The sequence below is a fragment of the Vidua macroura genome, chromosome 1, assembly GCF_024509145.1.
Source record: "Vidua macroura isolate BioBank_ID:100142 chromosome 1, ASM2450914v1, whole genome shotgun sequence".
NCBI lineage: Eukaryota > Metazoa > Chordata > Aves > Passeriformes > Viduidae > Vidua > Vidua macroura.
The window spans coordinates 153,679,259-153,701,619 of NC_071571.1; the positions used below are offsets into that span (position 1 = coordinate 153,679,259).

The window sequence follows — 22,361 nt, forward strand, 5'->3', positions numbered from 1 at the left end:
CCTCCAGGATGCTCCAGGATCCCCCGGGATCCTCCAGAATTCCCCGTGATGACTTGGGATCCTCCAGGATGTTCCAGGATGCTCCAGGATCCGCTGGGATTTCCCGGGATCCCCCGCGATGGTTTGGGATCCTCCAGGATGTTCTGGGATTTCCCGGGATCCCCCAGGATGGTTTGGGATCCTCCAGGATGCTCCAGGATCCCCCGGGATGATTTGGGATCCCCCAATATTTCCTGGAATTCCTTGGGATGGTTTGGGATCCCCCAGGATGCTCCGGGATCCCCCGGGATGATTTGGGATCCCCCAATATTTCCTGGAATTCCTCGGGATGGTTTGGGATCCCCCAGGATGTTCTGGGATTTCCTGGGATCCCCCGGGATGCTCCAGGATCCCCCGGGATCCCCCGGGATCCGGCGGGCCGCTCCGAGGGGAGCGGCGTCCCCGGGCTCTGTGCGAAGCAGGACGAGTCCCTCGGGGCTTCCTTCCCTTCCCGGGATCCCGGTTTTTTTTTTTTTTTCCCCTCCCCGGGATCCTTTTTTTCCCCCTCGGGATCCTGTCCCTGTCCGTGTCCCCGATCCCGGCTTTAGGACACGGCCGGGTCCTCGGGCGTGGGCGGCCGCGGGAGCAGCGCGGGATCCTCGGGATACTCCTCGGGATACTCCTCGGGGTACTCCTCGGGATACTCCTCCGGGTACTCCTCCGGGTACTCCTCGGGATACTCGTCCCCGTCCGGGAAGCACGGCCCCTCCCCCAGCTCGAAAAAGATGGGCAGATCCCCGGATCCGACGTCCACGGCGCTGGAATCCACCAGGAACAGCGGCTGGACCGTGCAGGGCACCAGCTGCTTCCCTGGGAACACGGGAAAAATGGGAAAAATGGGATTGGGAAAAATGGGATCGGGATAATGCACCAGGAACATCGGCTGGACCGTGCAGGGCACCAGCTGCTTCCCTGGGAACACGGGAAAAGTGGGAAAAATGGGATTGGGAAAAATGGGATTGGGATAATGCACTGTGCAGGGCACCAGCTGCTTCCCTGGGAAATGGGAAAAATGGGATTGGGATCGGGATAATGCACCAGGAACAGCAGCTGGACCGTGCAGGGCACCAGCTGCTTCCCTGGGAAATGGGAAAAATAGGAAAAATGGGATTGGGAAAATGGGATTGGGATAATGCACCAGGAACAGCGGCTGGACTGTGCAGGGCAGCAGCTGCTTCCCTGGGAAATGGGAAAAGTGGGAAAAATGGGATTGGGAGAAATGGGATTGGGATCGGGATAATGCACCAGGAACAGCGGCTGGACCGTGCAGGGCACCAGCTGCTTCCCTGGGAAATGGGAAAAGTGGGAAAAATGGGAAAAATGGGATTGGGATAATGCACCAGGAACAGCGGCTGGACCGTGCAGGGCACCAGCTGCTTCCCTGGGAAATGGGAAAAATGGGAAAAATGGGAAAAATGGGATTGGGAAAATGGGATTGGGATTGGGAAAAATGGGATTGGGATTGGGAAAAATGGGATTGGGATAATGCACCAGGAACAGCGGCTGGACCGTGCAGGGCAGCAGCTGCTTCCCTGGGAAATGGGAAAAGTGGGAAAAATGGGAAAAATGGGATTGGGATAATGCACCAGGAACAGCGGCTGGACCGTGCAGGGCACCAGCTGCTTCCCTGGGAAATGGGAAAAATGGGAAAAATGGGATTGGGAAAAATGGGATTGGGATAATGCACTGTGCAGGGCACCAGCTGCTTGCCTGGAAAATGGGAGAAATGGGAATGTGGGATTGGGAAAGATGGGATTGGGAACAATGGGATTGGGATTAGGGGATCGGGATAATCCACCAGGAACAGCGGCTGGACCAGCTGCTTCCCTGGATACACGGGAAAAGTGGGAAAAATGGGATTGGGAACAATGGGAAAAATGGGATTGGGAAAAATGGGATTGAGATCGGGAAAAGTGGGATTGGGATAATGCACTGTGCAGGGCACCAGCTGCTTGCTTGGAAAATGGGAATGTGGGATTGGGATTGGGAATGTGGGATTGGGAATGTGGCTGGAATTCCAGGACACCGGCGAGGAAAGGGGTTCCCATGACATGATCCCATCCCAATCTCAATCCTAATCCCAGACAAATCCTGGTCCCAATCCCAATCCCACTCTAATCCCAATCATAATCCCAAACCCTAATCCCAATCCCAAACCCTAAATCCAATCCCAATTGCATCCAAATCCCAAACCCTTATTCCAATCCCAATCCCAGTCCTATCCAAATCCCAAACACTAATTCCAATCCCTATCCTAATCCCAAACCCTAATTCCAATCCCAATCCCATCCAAATCCCAAACAACTAATTCCAATCCCAATCCTAATCCCAAACCCTAATTCCAATCCCAATCCCAAATTCCAATCCCAATCCTATCCAAATCACAAACACTAATTCCAATCCTAATCCCAATCCCAATCCCAATTCTATCCAAATCCCAAACCCTAATCCCAATTCCAATCCCAAACCCTAATTCCAATCCCAATCCCGTCAAAATCCCAAACCCTAATTCCAATCCCAAACCCGAATTCCAATCCCAATCCCAAATTCCAATCCCAATCCCGTCAAAATCCCAAACACTAATTCCAATCCTAATCCCAATCCCAATCCCAATTCTATCCAAATCCCAAACCCTAATCCCAATCCCAATCCCATCCAAATCCCAAACCCTAATTCCAATCCCAATCCCAGTCCCGTCCAAATCCCAAACCCGAATTCCAATCCCAAACCCTAATTCCAATCCCAATCCCAATCCAAATCCCGTCAAAATCCCAAACACTAATTCCAATCCTAATCCCAATCCCAATCCCAATCCCAATTCTATCCAAATCCCAAACCCTAATCCCAATCCCAATCCCATCCAAATCCCAAACCCTAATTCCAATCCCAATCCCAGTCCTATCCCAATCCCAAACCCTAATTCCAATCCCAAACCCTAACTCCAATCCCAATCCCAAATTCCAATCCCAATCCCGTCAAAATCCCAAACACTAATTCCAATCCCAATCCCAATCCCATCGAAATCCCAAACCCTAATTCCAATCCCAATCCCACCTTAACCCAAATCCCAGTCCAACCCTAATCCTAATCCCAACACAACCCAAATCCCATCTGATCCCAATCCCACATAATCCCAATCCCAATCCTAATCTGAACCCCAATCCCACCTTAATCCCAATTTCAGCCCAGCCCGAATCCTAATTACGATCCTAACAAAACCCAAATCCCGTCTCATCCCAATCCCACATCCTTGGAATCCCAACCCCAAGCACAGCCCCGATCCCAATCCCAAATTCCTGTTGGGATACCGGAGTCCCCCAAAATCCCAAAACCCCCAAAATTCCCATGGGATACTGCAGTCCCCCAAAAACCCCAAAATTCCCATGGGATACTGGAGTCCCCCAAAATCCCAAAAACCCCAACATTCCCATTGGGATACCGGAGCCCCCCATTCCCAAATCCCCAATCTCCATAAAACCCAAAATTCCCATTGGGATGCCAGAGTCCCCCATTCCCAAATCCCAAAAACCCCCAAGTTCCCACAGGAATACTGGACTCCCCCTTTCCCAAAAATCCCAAATTTCCCGAATTCCCATGGGAATACTGGAGTCCCCCATTCCCAAATCCCAAATCTCCCCAGATTCCCACAGGAATATTGGAGTCTCCCATTCCCAAATATCCCAAAAATCCCCAAATTCCTGGTGGGATACCAGAGCCCCCATTCCCAAATATTCCCAAGTTCCTTTGGGATACCAGCGTCCCCCATTCCCAAAATCCCCAAAATTCCTTTGGGATACCGGAGTCTCCAATTCCCAAAAATCCCAAATATCCCAAAATTCCTTTGGGATACTGGAGTCTCCAATTCCCAAATATCCCAAAATTCCTTTGGGATACTGGAGTCTCCAATTCCCAAATATCCCAAAATTCCTGTGGGATACCGGAGTCCCCCATTCCCAAATATCCCAAAATTCCCATTGGGATACCGGAGTCCCCCATTCCCAAATATCCCGAAAGTCCCAATTATCCCCAAATTCCTTTGGGATACCGGAGTCTCCAATTCCCAAAAATCCCAAATATCCCAAAAGTTGCCCGAATTCCCCGGGAATACCGGAATCGCCGGCGCCGGGCTCGGCCTCCGCCGGTTTCTGCTGCTCCTGGTTGGAGAGGAGATCCTGGATCTGCCGGAATTCCGGGAATCATTTCCGTTCATCCCGAGGATTTGGGGGGTTTTAAAGGGACCCCAAACTCATCCCGCTCATCCCCAACGTTCCCAGAAGTGGTCCCGGAGGGGGAAATCCCGGGAATGGGGCGGAGCGATCCGGGGAAAGATCCCGGAGCAGATCCCGATCCCGATCCCAGCCCCAATCCCGATCCCGATCCCAATCCTGATCCCGACCTTGACCCCAGTCCTGATCCGGATCCCACCACAATCCCAATCCCAATCCCAGTCCCAATCCCAATCCCAATCCCAATCCCGATCCCAATCCTGGCCCCGATCCCGATCCCAGCCCCAATCCCGATCCCAGCCCCAATCCCGATCCCGATCCCAATCCTGATCCCAGCCCCGATCCTGATCTCAACCCCGACCCCAGCCCTGATCCTGATCCCACCATGATCCCAATCTCAATCCCAATCCCAATCCTGGCCCTGATCCTGATCCAAATCCTGATCCCAGCCCCGATCCTGATCCCGGCCCCAATCCCGATCCCGATCCCAATCCTGATCCCAGCCCCGATCCTGATCTCAACCCCGACCCCAGTCCTGATCCTGATCCCACCACGATCCCAATCCCAATCTCAATCTCAATCCCAATCCCAATCCTGGCCCTGATCCTGATCCAAATCCTGATCCCAGCCCCGATCCTGATCCCGGCCCCAGTCCTGATCCTGATCCCACCCTGATCCCAGTCCCAATCCCAATCCCAATCCAGATTCTGGCCCCGGTCCCAGCCCCAATCCCAATCCCAGCCCTGATCCCGGCTCTAATCCTGATCCCAGCCCCGATCCCGATTCCAGCCCTGATCCCGATCCTGATCTTGGTCCTGATCCCAATCCCAGCCCTGGTCCTGATCCCAAATCCCAATCCCAGCACTGATCCCGATCCCAGCTCTAATCCCGATTCCAACCCCGATCCCAGCCTGGATCCAGTTCCCAGGCCTGATCCCAAACCTGGCCCTGATCGCAATCCCAATCCCAGCCCCGATCCTAATCCTGGCCCCAATCCTGATCCCAATCATAATCCCAATCCCAGCCCCTGATCCCAATCCCAGCCCTGATCCTAAATCCCGATCCCATTCCAAATCTGATCCCGATCCCAGTCCCGATCCCAATCCCAACCCCAATCCCATCCCTGATCCTAATCCCAGCCCCAATCCCGAACCAAATCCCATTCCCAACTCTGATCCCGATCCCAATCCCAATCCCAATCCCAGTTCCAATCCCAATCCCATTCCAAATCTGATCCCGATCCCAGTCCCGATCCCAATCCCAACCCCAATCCCATCCCTGATCCTAATCCCAGCCCCAATCCCAATCCAAATCCCATTCCCAACTCTGATCCTGATCCCGATCCCAATCCCAATCCCATTCCAAATCTGATCCCGATCCCAGTCCCATTCCCAACCCTGATCCTGATCCTAATCCCAATCCTGATCCTGATCCCATTTCAAATCTGATCCCGATCCCAGTCCCAACCCCAAACCCAACCCCAATCCTGACCCAATCCCAGCTCCAATCCTAATCCCAGCCCTAATCCCAATCCCGATCCCGATTCCAATCCTGACCCCAATCCCAATCCCGATCCCAGTCCTGATCCAAATCCCAGTCCCAATTCTGATCCCATTCCAAATCTGATCCCGATCCCAGCCCCAATCCCATTCCCAACCCTAATCCCGATCCGTTCCCAATCCGATCCCAATCCAAGTCCCAATCCCAGCCCCAATCCTAATCCCAATCCTGACCCCAATCCCAATCCCATTCAAAATCTCATCCCAATCCCAATCCCAATCAAAATCTGATCCCAATCCCAATCCCAATCCCAATCCCATTCCCAATCCCGATCCCAATCCCATTCCCAATCCCGATCCAAGTCCCAATCCCAACCCCAATCCTAATCCCAATCCCAATCCTGATTCCAATCCTGACCCCAGTCCCAATCCCATTCAAAATCTGATCCCGATCCCAATCCTGACCCCAATCCCAATCCCATTCAAAATCTGATCCCAATCCCGATCCCAATCCCATTCCCATTCCAGATCCAAGTCCCAATCCCAACCCCAATCCTAATTCCAATCCCAATCCTGATTCCAATCCTGACCCCAGTCCCAATCCCATTCCAAATCTGATCCCGATCCCAGCCTCGATCCCAATCCCATTCCCAGTCCCAATCCCAACCCCAGCTCCAATCCTAATCCCAATCCCGATCCTGATTCCAATCCTGACCCCAATCCCAATCCCAGCCCCGATCCCAATCGGAATCCCGATCCCATTCCAAATCTGATCCCTATCCCAGCCCCGATCCTGATCCCATTCCCAACCCTGATCCCAATCCAAGTCCCAATCCCAATCCTAATCCCAATCCTGATTCCAATCCCGACCCCAACCCCAATCCCAATCCCATGCAAAATCTGATCCTGATCCCAGCCTCGATTCCAATCCTGATCCCAGCCCCGATCCTGATCCCATTCCCAACCCTGATCCCAATCCAAGTCCCAATCCCAATCCTAATCCCAATCCTGATTCCAATCCCGACCCCAACCCCAATCCCAATCCCATGCAAAATCTGATCCTGATCCCAGCCTCGATTCCAATCCTGATCCCAGCCCCGATCCTGATCCTATTCCCAACCCTGATCCCAATCCAAGTCCCAATCCCAATCCAAGTCCCAATCCCAACCCCAATCCTAATCCCAATCCCAATCCCAATCCTGACCCCAACCCCAATCCCAATCCCATGCAAAATCTGATCCCGATCCCAGCTTCGATCCCAACCCCAATCCCAGCCGCGATCCCGATCCCATTCCCAACCCTGATCCCAATCCAACTCCCAATCCCAATCCTAATCCCAATCCTGATTCCAATCCCGACCCCAACCCCAATCCCAATCCCATTCCAAATCTGAACGCGATCCCAGCCTCGATTCCAATCCTGATCCCAGCCCCGATCCTGATCCCATTCCCAACCCTGATCCCAATCCAACTCCCAATCCCAATCCAAGTCCCAATCCCAATCCCAACCCCAATCCTGACCCCAATCCCATTCAAAATCTGATCCCGATCCCAGCCTCGATCCCAACCCCAATCCCAGCCCCGATCCCGATCCCATTCCCAACCCTGATCCCAATCCAACTCCCAATCCCAATCCAAGTCCCAATCCCAATCCCAACCCCAATCCTAATCCCAATCCCAATCCTGATTCCAATCCCGACCCCATCCCCAATCCCAATCCCAAGCAAAATCTGATCCCGATCCCAGCCTCGATTCCAATCCTGATCCCAGCCCCGATCCCGATCCCATTCCCAACCCTGATCCCAATCCAAGTCCCAATCCCAATCCAAGTCCCAATCCCAACCCCAATCCTAATCCCAATCCCAATCCCAATCCTGATCCCAACCCCAATCCTAATCCCAATCCCAATCCTGACCCCAACCCCAATCCCAATCCCATTCAAAATCTGATCCCGATCCCAGCTTCGATCCCAACCCCAATCCCAGCCCCGATCCCGATCCCATTCCCAACCCTGATCCCAATCCCAATCCAAGTCCCAATCCCAACCCCAATCCCAATCCCATTCAAAATCTGATCCCGATCCCAGCCTCGATTCCAATCCTGATGCCAGCCCCGATCCCGATCCCATTCCCAACCCTGATCCCAACCCCAATCCTAATCCCAATCCCAATCCCAATCCTGACCCCAATCCCAATCCCAATCCCATTCAAAATCTGATCCCGATCCCAGCCTCGATCCCAACCCCAATCCCAATCCTGATCCTAATCCCAGCCCCGATCCCGATCCCAATCCCAGATTTCCCCTCTGGATCCCGGCTCTCCCAGCCCCAAATCCCCCCCGTCCCCATCCCGCGGGATCGGGAATTCCCGAGCGGCTCCGGGGACGAGGGGATCCACCCATGCCCCCCATGGAATATCCCCCAAAAAATCCCAAATCCCAGGAATGTCCCAAAAAATCCCAAATCCCAGGAATAACCCCAAAAAATCCCAAATCCCAGGAATGTCCCAAAAAATCCCAAATCCCAGGAATAACCCCAAAAAATCCCAAATCCCAGGAATGTCCCAAAAACATCCCAAATCCCAGGAATATCCCAAAAACATCCCAAATCCCAGGAATATCCCAAAAAATCCCAAATCCCTGGAATGTCCCAAAAAATCCCAAATCCCTGGAGTATCCCAAAACATCCCAAATCCCAGGAATATCCCAAAAAAATCCCAAATCCCAGGAATATCCCAAAAAATCCCAAATCCCTGGAATATCCCAAAAATCCCAAATCCCAGGAATATCCCAAAAAATCGCAAATCCCAGGAATATCCCCAAAAAAATCCCAAATCCCAGCCCACGAATATCCCAAAAAATCCTTTTTGGCTTTTCCAGGGAAATTTGGGCCCCAAATCCAGGGATTTGGGAATGGGAATTCCAGGATTTGGGAATTCCAGGGGCTGGGAAATCGGGATTTGGGAATTCTGGGATTTGGGAATTCCAGGGGCTGGGAATTCGGGGATTTGGGAATTCCAGGGGCTGGAAAATCAGGATTTGGGAATTCCAGGATTTGGGAATTCCAGGGGCTGGAAAATCAGGATTTGGGAATTCCAGGATTTGGGAATTCCAGGGGCTGGAAAATCGGGATTTGGGAATGAGAATTCCAGGATTTGAGATTTCCAGGGGCTGGGAATTCGGGGATTTGGGATTTCCAGGGGCTGGAAAATCGGGATTTGGGATTGGGAATTCCAGGATTTGGGATTTCCAGGGGCTGGAAAATCGGGATTTGGGAATGGGAATTCCAGGATTTGGGAATTCCAGGGGCTGGAAAATCGGGATTTGGGATTTGGGAATTCCAGGATTTGGGAATTGCAGGGGCCAGAAAATCGGGATTTGGGATTTCCAGGGGCTGGAAAATCAGGATTTGGGAATGGGAATTCCAGGATTTGGGAATTCCAGGGGCCAGAAAATCGGGATTTGGATTTGGGAATGGGAATTCCAGGATTTGGGATTTCCAGGGGCTGGAAAATCGGGATTTGGGAATGGGAATTCCAGGATTTGGGAATTGCAGGGGCTGGAAAATCAGGATTTGGGAATGGGAATTCCAGGATTTGGGAATTGCAGGGGCTGGAAAATCGGGATTTGGGAATGGGAATTCCAGGATTTGGGAATTCCAGGGGCTGGGAATTCGGGGATTTGGGAATTCCAGGGGCTGGGAAATCGGGATTTGGGATTGGGAATTCCAGGATTTGGGAATTCCAGGGGCTGGGAAATCGGGATTTGGGAATGGGAATTCCAGGATTTGGGAATTCCAGGGGCTGGAAAATCGGGATTTGGGAATGGGAATTCCAGGATTTGGGAATTCCAGGGGCTGGAAAATGGAATTTGGGATTTCCAGGATTTGAGGATTCCAGGGGCTGCGAATTCGGGGATTTGGGATTTCCAGGGGCTGGAAAATCGGGATTTGGGAATGGGAATTCCGGGATTTGGGATTTCCAGGGCTGGAAAATCGGGATTTGGGATTGGGAATTCCAGGATTTGGGAATTCCAGGGGCTGGAAAATCGGGATTTGGGAATGGGAATTCCAGGATTTGGGAATTCCAGGGGCTGGAAAATCGGGATTTGGGAATGGGAATTCCAGGATTTGGGAATTCCAGGGGCTGGAAAATCGGGATTTGGGAATGGGAATTCCAGGATTTGGGAATTCCAGGGGCTGGAAAATCGGGATTTGGGAATTCCAGGGGCTGGAAAATCGGGATTTGGGATTGGGAATTCCGGGATTTGGGATTTCCAGGGGCTGGGAATTCGGGATTTAGGATTTGGGAATTCCAGAGGCTGGAAAATCGGGATTAGGGAATTGCAGGGGCTGGAAAATCGGGATTTGTGAATGGGAATTCCAGGATTTGGGAATTCCAGGGGCTGGGAATTCGGGGATTTGGGAATGGGAATTCCAGGATTTGGGAATTCCAGGGGCTGGAAAATCGGGATTTGGGATTTGGGATTGGGAATTCGGGGATTTGGGATTTCCAGGGGCTGGAAAATCGGGATTTGGGAATGGGAATTCCAGGATTTGGGAATTCCAGGGGCTGGAAAATCGGGATTTGGGAATTCCAGGGGCTGGAAAATCGGGATTTGGGATTGGGAATTCCAGGATTTGGGAATTCCAGGGGCTGGGAATTCGGGGTCTCCCTTTCCCGGGGGTGGCTCCCGGCTCCCTCCCGCCGGGATTCCCTCCGGGATTCCCGGGAATTCCCGGAATTCCGGCTCACGCTGGCCAGGCTGCTGTCCAGGTCCGGCAGGGTCACGTCCGGCACCGCCATGGACGGGCTGAAGAGCTGCCGGGAAAAGCGGGAATGGCATCGGCACCGCCGGAATTCCCGGGAAAAACCCGCCCCGAGCGCGGGAGATCCTGGGAAAAATCCACCCCAAACGTGGGAATTCCTGGGAAAAACCCTCCCCAGACGTGGGAATTCCCGGGAAAAACCCCAAATGTGGGAATTCCCGGGAAGAATCCGCGCCAAACGTGGGAATTATTGGGAAAAACCCTCCCCAAACGTGGGAATTCCTGGGAAAAATCCACCCAAACGTGGGAATTCCTGGGAAAAATCTGTCCCCAGCCTGGGAATTCCTGGGAAAAACCCACCCAGGGAATGGATCCTGGAAAATTCCCAATGGGAATTCCTGGAAAAAACCCTCCCCAAATGTGGGAATTCCTGGGAAAACTCTGTCCCAGCCTGGGAATTCCTGGGAAAAATCCACCCAGGGAATGGATCTTAGAAAATTCCCAATGGGAATTCCCGGGAAAAAACCCACCCCGAGCACGGGAGATCCCGGGAAAAACCTTCCCAAAACGTGGGAATTCCCGGGAAAAATCCACCCCAAATGTGGGAATTCCTGGGAAAAATCTGTCCCAGCCTGGGAATTCCTGGGAAAAACCCTCCCCAAACGTGGGAATTCCTGGGAAAAATCCACCCCAAACATGAGAATTCCTGGGAAAAATCTGTCCCCAGCCTGGGAATTCCCGGGAAAAATCCTCCCCAAAAGTGGGAATTCCCGGGAAAACTCTGTCCCAGCCTAGGAATTCCTGGGAAAAACCCTCCCCAAACGTGGGAATTCCTGGGAAAAATCCACCCAGGGAATGGATCCTGGAAAATTCCCAATGGGAATTCCCGGGAGAAACCCGCCCCGAGCGCGGGAGATCCTGGGAAAAATCCACGCAAACGTGGGAATTCCCGGGAAAAGCCCCAAATGTGGGAATTCCCGGGAAAAATCCGCGCCAAACGTGGGAATTATTGGGAAAAACCCTCCCCAAATCTGGGAATTCCCGGGAAAAATCTGTCCCAGCCTGGGAATTCCCGGGAAAAACCCTCCCCAAACGTGGGAATTCCTGGGAAAAATCCACACCAAATGTGGGAATTATTGGGAAAAACCCTCCCCAAAAGTGGGGATTCCCGGGAAAACTCTGTCCCAGCCTGGGAATTCCTGGGAAAAACCCTCCCCAAACGTGGGAATTCCCGGGAAAAACCCCAAACATGGGAATTCCCTGTGCCCCGAGCACGGGAGATCCTGGGAAAAACCCTCCCCAAACGTGGGAATTCCCGGGAAAAATCCACCCATGGAATGGATCCTGGAAAATTCCCAGTGGGAATTCCCGGGAAAAACCCTCCCCAAACATGGGAATTCCTGGGAAAAATCCACCCCAAACATGAGAATTCCTGGTAAAAATCCGTCCCCAGCCTGGGAATTCCTGGGAAAAACCCACCCCAAACGTGGGAATTCCTGGGAAAAATCCACCCAGGGAATGGATCCTGGAAAATTCCCAGTGGGAATTCCTGGGGAAAAGCCTCCCCAAACGTTGGAATTCTTGGGAAGAACCTGCCCTGAGCACGGGAATTCCCGGGAAAAACCCTCCCCAAATGTGGGAATTCCTGGGAAAAATCCACCCAGGGAATGGATCCTGGAAAATTCCCAGTGGGAATTCCCAGGATAAACCCACCCTGATCCAGGAACCGCCCTGGGAATGGATCTTGGAATATCCTCAGTGGGAATGCCCAGGAGAGGGAATGAATTCTGGAACATTCCCAGTGGGAATTCCCGGGATAAACCCAACCAGGGAATTCCTGGGATCCTGGAAAATTCCCAGTGGGAATTCCCAGGGTAAACCTGCCCTGATCCAGGAATTGCCCAAGGGATAAATCCTGGAATATTCCCACAGGGAATTCCTGGGATCCCAGCCCATTCCCACTGGGAATTCCCGGGATAAACCTGCCCTGATCCAAGAAAGGAATTCTGGAACATTCCCAGTGGGAATTCCCGGGATCCTGATCCATTCCCAGTGGGAATTCCCAGGATAAACCCGCCCAAGGAATTCCTGGGATCCCGGCCCATTCCCAGTGGGAATTCCCAGAATCCCGGCCCGTTTCTGTTGGGAATTCCCAGGTCAGGGAATTCCCAGAATCCCAGGCCATTCCCAGCGGGAATTCCCAGAATCCTGACCCGTTCCCAGGTCAGGGAATTCCCAGAATCCTGACCCATTCCCAGCGGGAATTCCCAGAATCCTGACCCGTTCCCAGGTCAGGGAATTCCCAGAATCCTGACCCATTCCCAGTGGGAATTTCCAGAATCCCGGCCCGTTCCCAGTGGGAATTCCCAGAATCCTGACCCGTTCCCAGGTCAGGGAATTCCCAGAATCCTGACCCATTCCCAGTGGGAATTCCCAGAATCCCGGCCCGTTCCCAGCGGGAATTCCCAGAATCCTGACCCATTCCCAGGTCAGGGAATTCCCAGAATCCTGACCTGTTCCCAGTGGGAATTCCCAGAATCCCAGCCCATTCCCAGGTCAGGGAATTCCCAGAATCCTGACCCATTCCCAGTGGGAATTCCCAGAATCCCAGCCCGTTCCCAGTGGGAATTCCTGGAATCCTGACCCGTTCCCAGTGGGAATTTCCAGAATCCCAGCCCGTTCCCAGTGGAAATTCCCAGAATCCTGACCCATTCCCAGGTCAGGGAATTCCCAGAATCCCAGCCTGTTCCCAGTGGGAATTCCTGGAATCCTGACCCGTTCCCAGTGGGAATTCCCAGAATCCCAGCCCGTTCCCAGTGGGAATTCCCAGAATCCCAGCCCGTTCCCAGTGGAAATTCCCAGAATCCCAGCCCATTCCCAGGTCAGGGAATTCCCAGAATCCCAGACTGTTCTCAGTGGGAATTCCCAGAATCCTGACCCATTCCCAGTCAGGGAATTCCCAGAATCCTGACCCATTCCCAGTGGGAATTCCCAGAATCCCAGCCCGTTCCCAGTGGGAATTCCTGGAATCCTGACCCGTTCCCAGTGGGAATTTCCAGAATCCCAGCCCGTTCCCAGTGGAAATTCCCAGAATCCCAGCCCATTCCCAGGTCAGGGAATTCCCAGAATCCTGACCCGTTCCCAGTGGGAATTCCCAGAATCCTGACCCATTCCCAGGTCAGGGAATTCCCAGAATCCTGACCCATTCCCAGTGGGAATTCCCAGAATCCCAGCCCGTTCCCAGTGGAAATTCCCAGAATCCCAGCCCATTCCCAGGTCAGGGAATTCCCAGAATCCTGACCCGTTCCCAGTGAGAATTCCCGGTTTCCTGACCCGTTCCCAGTCAGGGAATTCCCAGAATCCCAGCCCGTTCCCAGCGGGAATTCCCGGTTCCCTGACCCCGTTCCCATTGGGAAGAGCCCCCAGGGCTCCGTTCCCAAATCTCCGTCCCCGTTTCCCAGAGGCTCCCGGGGATTTTTGGGAATTCCCACTGGGAATGGGCTGGGACCCCAGGAATTCCCAGTGGGAATGTTCCAGAATTCCTTCCTTAGATCAGGGTGGGTTTATCCTGGGAATTCCCAGTGGGATTTTTAGGGTTTCCCAGTTGGAATGGCAGGGTTTCCCAGCTGGAGTTTTGGGAATTCCCAGTTGGAGTTCTGGGCTTTCCCAGTTGGAATTCTGGGATTTCCCAGTGGGAATTCCCAGTGGGAGTCACGGGGTTTCCCGGTTGGAATTCCCATCTGGATTCCTGGTTGGGAATTCCCGTCTGCGATTCCCATCTGTAATTCCTGTCTGTGATTCCTGTCTGGAATCCCAGTTGGAATTCCCGTCTGGAATTCCCACCTGGAATCCCAGCTGTGATTCCCATCTGGAATCCTGGTTGGAATCCCGGCTGGAATTCCCGTCTGCGATTCCCGCCCAGAATCCTGCCTGGAATTCCTGTCTGTGATTCCCGTCTGCGATTCCCACCCGGAATCCCTGGTCAGGATTCCCGTCTGGAATCCTGGTTGGGAATTCCCGTCCGCGATTCCCGCCCGGAATCCCCGGTCGGAATTCCCGCCTGGAATCCTGGCTGTGATTCCTGGCTGTGATTTCCATCTGTAATTCCCATTTTCAATTCCCATCTGTGATTCCCATCTGGAATTCCCGCCTGGAATCCCGGCTCTGATTTCCCATCTGGAATCCCATCTGTGATTCCCGCCCGGAGTCCTGGGTCAGAATTCCCGGCTGTGATTCCCGGTTGGAATCCCTGGTCAGAATTCCCACCCGGAGTCCCTGGTCAGAATTCCTGGCTGGAATCCCCGGTTGGAATCCCGGCTGTGATTTCCCATCTGTGATTCCCGCCTGGAGTCCCCGGTCAACATTCCCGTCTGGAATTCCCAGTTGGAATCCCTGGTCAGAATTCCCGGCTGGAATTCCCAGTTGGAATTCCCGGGTCAGCATTCCCGGATGTGATTCCCGGTCGGAATTCCCAGCTGGGTCAGCATTCCCGGCTGTGATTCCCGGTCGGAATTCCCAGCTGGGTCAGCATTCCCGGCTGGAATTCCCAGTTGGATTCCCGGGTCAGCATTCCCGGCTGTGATTCCCTGTTGGAATCCCCGGTCAGAATTCCCAGCTGGGATTCCCGGGTCAGCATTCCCGGCTGTGATTCCCGGTCGGAATTCCCAGCTGGGTCAGCATTCCCGGCTGTGATTCCCTGTTGGAATCCCCGGGTCAGCATTCCCGTTTGGAATTCCTGGTTGGAATCCCCGGTCAGAATTCCCAGTTGGATTCCCGGGTCAGCATTCCCGATTGGAATTCCCAGCTGGGTCAGCATTCCCGGCTGTGATTCCCGGTCGGAATTCCCAGCTGGGTCAGCATTCCTGGCTGTGATTCCCGGTCGGAATTCCCAGCTGGGTCAGCATTCCCGGCTGTGATTCCCAGTTGGAATCCCCTTATCAGAATTCCCGGCTGTGATTCCTGGTCGGAATTCCCAGCTGGGTCAGCATTCCCGGCTGTGATTCCCAGTTGGAATCCCCAGGTCAGCATTCCCGGCTGTGATTCCCGGTCGGAATTCCCAGCTGGGTCAGCATTCCCGGCTGTGATTCCCAGTTGGATTCCCAGGTCAGCATTCCCGGCTGTGATTCCCGGTCGGAATTCCCAGCTGGGTCAGCATTCCCGGCTGGAATTCCCAGTTGGATTCCCGGGTCAGCATTCCCGGCTGTGATTCCCGGTCGGAATTCCCAGCTGGGTCAGCATTCCCGGCCGGAATTCCCGGTGGGAAGCGTCGCCGCCGCCGTCGCCGCCGCTGTGACTCACGTCGAGCAGGGCGCTGTCCATGCTGAAGCCGTGGGAGCTGAGCAGCGCCTGCAGGTTCTCCAGGCTGGAGTCCACCGAGTCCAGGTGCTCGTTCAGCTCCGACCTGACCGGGAAAAAAACACCGGGAATGACACCGGGAACGGCACCGGGAACGGCACCGAGTCCAGGTGCTCGTTCAGCTCCGACCTGACCGGGAAAAAACACCAGGAATGACACCGGGAATGACACCGGGAATGGCACCGAGTCCAGGTGCTCGTTCAGCTCCGACCTGACCGGGAAAAAACACCGGGAATGACACCGGGAATGACACCGGGAATGGCACCGAGTCCAGGTGCTCGTTCAGCTCCGACCTGACCGGGAAAAAACAGGAAAAACGGGGAAAATGACACCGGGAACGGCACCGGGAATGGCACCGAGTCCAGGTGCTCGTTCAGCTCCGACCTGACCGGGAAAAAAACACCGGGAATGACACCGGGAACGGCACCGGGAATGGCGCCGAGTCCAGGTGCTCGTTCAGCTCCGACCTGACCGGGAAAAAACGGGAAAAACGGGAAAAATGACACCGGGAACGGCACCGGGAATGGCACCGAGTCCAGGTGCTCGTTCAGCTCCGACCTGACCGGGAAAAACGGGAAAAATGGGAAAAATGACACCGGGAACGGCACCGGGAACGGCACCGGGAATGGCACCGAGTCCAGGTGCTCGTTCAGCTCCGACCTGACCGGGAAAAAAACGGGAAAAACGGGAAAAATGACACCGGGAACGGCACCAGGAACGGCACCGGGAACGGCACCGGGAATGGCACCGAGTCCAGGTGCTCGTTCAGCTCTGACCTGACTGGGAAAAAAACGGAAAAACGGGAAAAATGACACCGGGAACGGCACCGGGAACGGCACCGAGTCCAGGTGCTCGTTCAGCTCCGACCTGACCGGGAAAAAATGGGAAAAATGGGAAAAATGACACCGGGAATGACACTGGGAACGGCACCGGGAACGGCACCGGGAATGGCACCGAGTCCAGGTGCTCGTTCAGCTCTGACCTGACGGGGAAAAAAACGGGAAAAACGGGAAAAATGACACCGGGAACGGCACCGGGAACCACCGAGTCCAGGTGCTCGTTCAGCTCCGACCTGACCGGGAAAAAAACCGGAAAAATGGGAAAAATGACACCGGGAACGGCACCGGGAACCACCGAGTCCAGGTGCTCGTTCAGCTCCGACCTGACCGGGAAAAAACGGGAAAAACGGGAAAAATGACACCGGGAACGGCACCGGGAATGGCACCGAGTCCAGGTGCTCGTTCAGCTCCGACCTGACCGGGAAAAAAAACGGGAAAAATGGGAAAAATGACACCGGGAACGGCACCGGGAACGGCACCGAGTCCAGGTGCTCGTTCAGCTCCGACCTGACCGGGAAAAAAAACCGGGAATGACACCGGGAACGGCACCGGGAACGGCACCGGGAACCACCGAGTCCAGGTGCTCGTTCAGCTCCGACCTGACCGGGAAAAAAACCGGAAAAATGGGAAAAATGACACCGGGAACGGCACCGGGAACCACCGAGTCCAGGTGCTCGTTCAGCTCCGACCTGACCGGGAAAAAACGGGAAAAACGGGAAAAATGACACCGGGAACGGCACCGGGAATGGCACCGAGTCCAGGTGCTCGTTCAGCTCCGACCTGACCGGGAAAAAAAACGGGAAAAATGGGAAAAATGACACCGGGAATGGCACCGGGAATGGCACCGGGAACGGCACCGGGAATGGCACCGAGTCCAGGTGCTCGTTCAGCTCCGACATGACCGGGAAAAAAAACCGGGAATGACACCGGGAACGGCACCGGGAACGGCACCAGGAATGGCACCGAGTCCAGGTGCTCGTTCAGCTCTGACCTGACCGGGAAAAAAACGGGAAAAATGACACCGGGAACGGCACCGGGAACAGCACCGAGTCCAGGGGCTCGTTCAGCTCTGACCTGATGGGGAAAAAAACGGGAAAAATGGGAAAAATGGGAAAAATGACACCGGGAACGGCACCGGGAACGGCACCGGGAATGGCACCGAGTCCAGGTGCTCGTTCAGCTCCGACCTGACCGGGAAAAAACGGGAAAAACGGGAAAAATGACACCGGGAACGGCACCGGGAATGGCGCCGAGTCCAGGTGCTCGTTCAGCTCCGACCTGACCGGGAAAAAACACCGGGAAAATGGGAAAAATGACACCGGGAATGGCACCGGGAACGGCACCGGGAACCACCGAGTCCAGGTGCTCGTTCAGCTCCGACCTGACGGGGAAAAAACACCGGGAAAAACAGGAAAAATGACACCGGGAACGGCACCGGGAATGACACCGAGTCCAGGTGCTCGTTCAGCTCCGACCTGACGGGGGAAAAATGGGAAAAACGGGGAAAATGACACCGGGAACGGCACCGGGAATGGCGCCGAGTCCAGGTGCTCGTTCAGCTCCGACCTGACCGGGAAAAAAAACGGGAAAAATGGGAAAAATGACACCGGGAACGGCACCGGGAACGGCACCGAGTCCAGGTGCTCGTTCAGCTCCGACCTGACCGGGAAAAAAAAACCGGGAATGACACCGGGAACGGCACCGGGAACGGCACCGGGAACCACCGAGTCCAGGTGCTCGTTCAGCTCCGACCTGACCGGGAAAAAAACCGGAAAAATGGGAAAAATGACACCGGGAACGGCACCGGGAACCACCGAGTCCAGGTGCTCGTTCAGCTCCGACCTGACCGGGAAAAAACGGGAAAAACGGGAAAAATGACACCGGGAACGGCACCGGGAATGGCACCGAGTCCAGGTGCTCGTTCAGCTCCGACCTGACCGGGAAAAAAAACGGGAAAAATGGGAAAAATGACACCGGGAATGGCACCGGGAATGGCACCGGGAACGGCACCGGGAATGGCACCGAGTCCAGGTGCTCGTTCAGCTCCGACCTGACCGGGAAAAAACACCAGGAATGACACCGGGAATGACACCGGGAATGGCACCGAGTCCAGGTGCTCGTTCAGCTCCGACCTGACCGGGAAAAAACACCGGGAATGACACCGGGAATGACACCGGGAATGGCACCGAGTCCAGGTGCTCGTTCAGCTCCGACCTGACCGGGAAAAAACAGGAAAAACGGGGGAAAATGACACCGGGAACGGCACCGGGAATGGCACCGAGTCCAGGTGCTCGTTCAGCTCCGACCTGACCGGGAAAAAAACACCGGGAATGACACCGGGAACGGCACCGGGAATGGCGCCGAGTCCAGGTGCTCGTTCAGCTCCGACCTGACCGGGAAAAAAACGGGAAAAACGGGAAAAATGACACCGGGAACGGCACCGGGAATGGCACCGAGTCCAGGTGCTCGTTCAGCTCCGACCTGACCGGGAAAAAACGGGAAAAATGGGAAAAATGACACCGGGAACGGCACCGGGAACGGCACCGGGAATGGCACCGAGTCCAGGTGCTCGTTCAGCTCCGACCTGACCGGGAAAAAAACGGGAAAAACGGGAAAAATGACACCGGGAACGGCACCAGGAACGGCACCGGGAACGGCACCGGGAATGGCACCGAGTCCAGGTGCTCGTTCAGCTCTGACCTGACTGGGAAAAAAACGGAAAAAACGGGAAAAATGACACCGGGAACGGCACCGGGAACGGCACCGAGTCCAGGTGCTCGTTCAGCTCCGACCTGACCGGGAAAAAATGGGAAAAATGGGAAAAATGACACCGGGAATGACACTGGGAACGGCACCGGGAACGGCACCGGGAATGGCACCGAGTCCAGGTGCTCGTTCAGCTCTGACCTGACGGGGAAAAAAACGGGAAAAACGGGAAAAATGACACCGGGAACGGCACCGGGAACCACCGAGTCCAGGTGCTCGTTCAGCTCCGACCTGACCGGGAAAAAAACCGGAAAAATGGGAAAAATGACACCGGGAACGGCACCGGGAACCACCGAGTCCAGGTGCTCGTTCAGCTCCGACCTGACCGGGAAAAAAACGGGAAAAACGGGAAAAATGACACCGGGAACGGCACCGGGAATGGCACCGAGTCCAGGTGCTCGTTCAGCTCCGACCTGACCGGGAAAAAAAACGGGAAAAATGGGAAAAATGACACCGGGAACGGCACCGGGAACGGCACCGAGTCCAGGTGCTCGTTCAGCTCCGACCTGACCGGGAAAAAAAAACCGGGAATGACACCGGGAACGGCACCGGGAACGGCACCGGGAACCACCGAGTCCAGGTGCTCGTTCAGCTCCGACCTGACCGGGAAAAAAACCGGAAAAATGGGAAAAATGACACCGGGAACGGCACCGGGAACCACCGAGTCCAGGTGCTCGTTCAGCTCCGACCTGACCGGGAAAAAACGGGAAAAACGGGAAAAATGACACCGGGAACGGCACCGGGAATGGCACCGAGTCCAGGTGCTCGTTCAGCTCCGACCTGACCGGGAAAAAAAACGGGAAAAATGGGAAAAATGACACCGGGAATGGCACCGGGAATGGCACCGGGAACGGCACCGGGAATGGCACCGAGTCCAGGTGCTCGTTCAGCTCCGACATGACCGGGAAAAAAAACCGGGAATGACACCGGGAACGGCACCGGGAACGGCACCAGGAATGGCACCGAGTCCAGGTGCTCGTTCAGCTCTGACCTGACCGGGAAAAAACGGGAAAAATGACACCGGGAACGGCACCGGGAACAGCACCGAGTCCAGGGGCTCGTTCAGCTCTGACCTGATGGGGAAAAAAACGGGAAAAATGGGAAAAATGGGAAAAATGACACCGGGAACGGCACCGGGAACGGCACCGGGAATGGCACCGAGTCCAGGTGCTCGTTCAGCTCCGACCTGACCGGGAAAAAAACGGGAAAAAACGGGAAAAAATGACACCGGGAACGGCACCGGGAATGGCGCCGAGTCCAGGTGCTCGTTCAGCTCCGACCTGACCGGGAAAAAACACCGGGAAAATGGGAAAAATGACACCGGGAATGGCACCGGGAACGGCACCGGGAACCACCGAGTCCAGGTGCTCGTTCAGCTCCGACCTGACGGGGAAAAAACACCGGGAAAAACAGGAAAAATGACACCGGGAACGGCACCGGGAATGACACCGAGTCCAGGTGCTCGTTCAGCTCCGACCTGACGGGGGAAAAATGGGAAAAACGGGGAAAATGACACCGGGAACGGCACCGGGAATGGCGCCGAGTCCAGGTGCTCGTTCAGCTCCGACCTGACCGGGAAAAAAAACGGGAAAAATGGGAAAAATGACACCGGGAACGGCACCGGGAACGGCACCGAGTCCAGGTGCTCGTTCAGCTCCGACCTGACCGGGAAAAAAAACCGGGAATGACACCGGGAACGGCACCGGGAACGGCACCGGGAACCACCGAGTCCAGGTGCTCGTTCAGCTCCGACCTGACCGGGAAAAAAACCGGAAAAATGGGAAAAATGACACCGGGAACGGCACCGGGAACCACCGAGTCCAGGTGCTCGTTCAGCTCCGACCTGACCGGGAAAAAACGGGAAAAACGGGAAAAATGACACCGGGAACGGCACCGGGAATGGCACCGAGTCCAGGTGCTCGTTCAGCTCCGACCTGACCGGGAAAAAAAACGGGAAAAATGGGAAAAATGACACCGGGAATGGCACCGGGAATGGCACCGGGAACGGCACCGGGAATGGCACCGAGTCCAGGTGCTCGTTCAGCTCCGACATGACCGGGAAAAAAAACCGGGAATGACACCGGGAACGGCACCGGGAACGGCACCAGGAATGGCACCGAGTCCAGGTGCTCGTTCAGCTCTGACCTGACCGGGAAAAAAACGGGAAAAATGACACCGGGAACGGCACCGGGAACAGCACCGAGTCCAGGGGCTCGTTCAGCTCTGACCTGATGGGGAAAAAAACGGGAAAAATGGGAAAAATGGGAAAAATGACACCGGGAACGGCACCGGGAACGGCACCGGGAATGGCACCGAGTCCAGGTGCTCGTTCAGCTCCGACCTGACCGGGAAAAAAACGGGAAAAAACGGGAAAAATGACACCGGGAACGGCACCGGGAATGGCGCCGAGTCCAGGTGCTCGTTCAGCTCCGACCTGACCGGGAAAAAACACCGGGGAAAATGGGAAAAATGACACCGGGAATGGCACCGGGAACGGCACCGGGAACCACCGAGTCCAGGTGCTCGTTCAGCTCCGACCTGACGGGGAAAAAACACCGGGGAAAAACAGGAAAAATGACACCGGGAACGGCACCGGGAATGACACCGAGTCCAGGTGCTCGTTCAGCTCCGACCTGACGGGGGAAAAATGGGAAAAAACGGGGAAAATGACACCGGGAACGGCACCGGGAATGGCGCCGAGTCCAGGTGCTCGTTCAGCTCCGACCTGACCGGGAAAAAAAAACGGGAAAAAATGGGAAAAATGACACCGGGAACGGCACCGGGAACGGCACCGAGTCCAGGTGCTCGTTCAGCTCCGACCTGACCGGGAAAAAAAACCGGGAATGACACCGGGAACGGCACCGGGAACGGCA

The 22,361-nt window shown here is 54.9% G+C and overlaps 1 protein-coding gene across 1 annotated transcript in view; it reads right to left on the reverse strand.

Annotated features, from left to right (window-relative positions):
• Positions 1-482: 482 nt before the first annotated feature.
• Positions 483-22,361, reverse strand: part of HSF1 (heat shock transcription factor 1) — a 32,301-nt gene continuing 10,422 nt past the window's right edge. Inside the window, exons 4-7 of the mRNA XM_053984012.1 lie at positions 15,827-15,929; positions 10,515-10,580; positions 4,148-4,217; positions 483-849 (exon numbers count right to left, since the gene is read on the reverse strand). Of these exons, the coding sequence (XP_053839987.1) occupies positions 584-849; positions 4,148-4,217; positions 10,515-10,580; positions 15,827-15,929 (505 nt within the window). The 3' untranslated portion in view covers positions 483-583. The remainder of the gene's footprint in view (positions 850-4,147; positions 4,218-10,514; positions 10,581-15,826; positions 15,930-22,361) is intronic.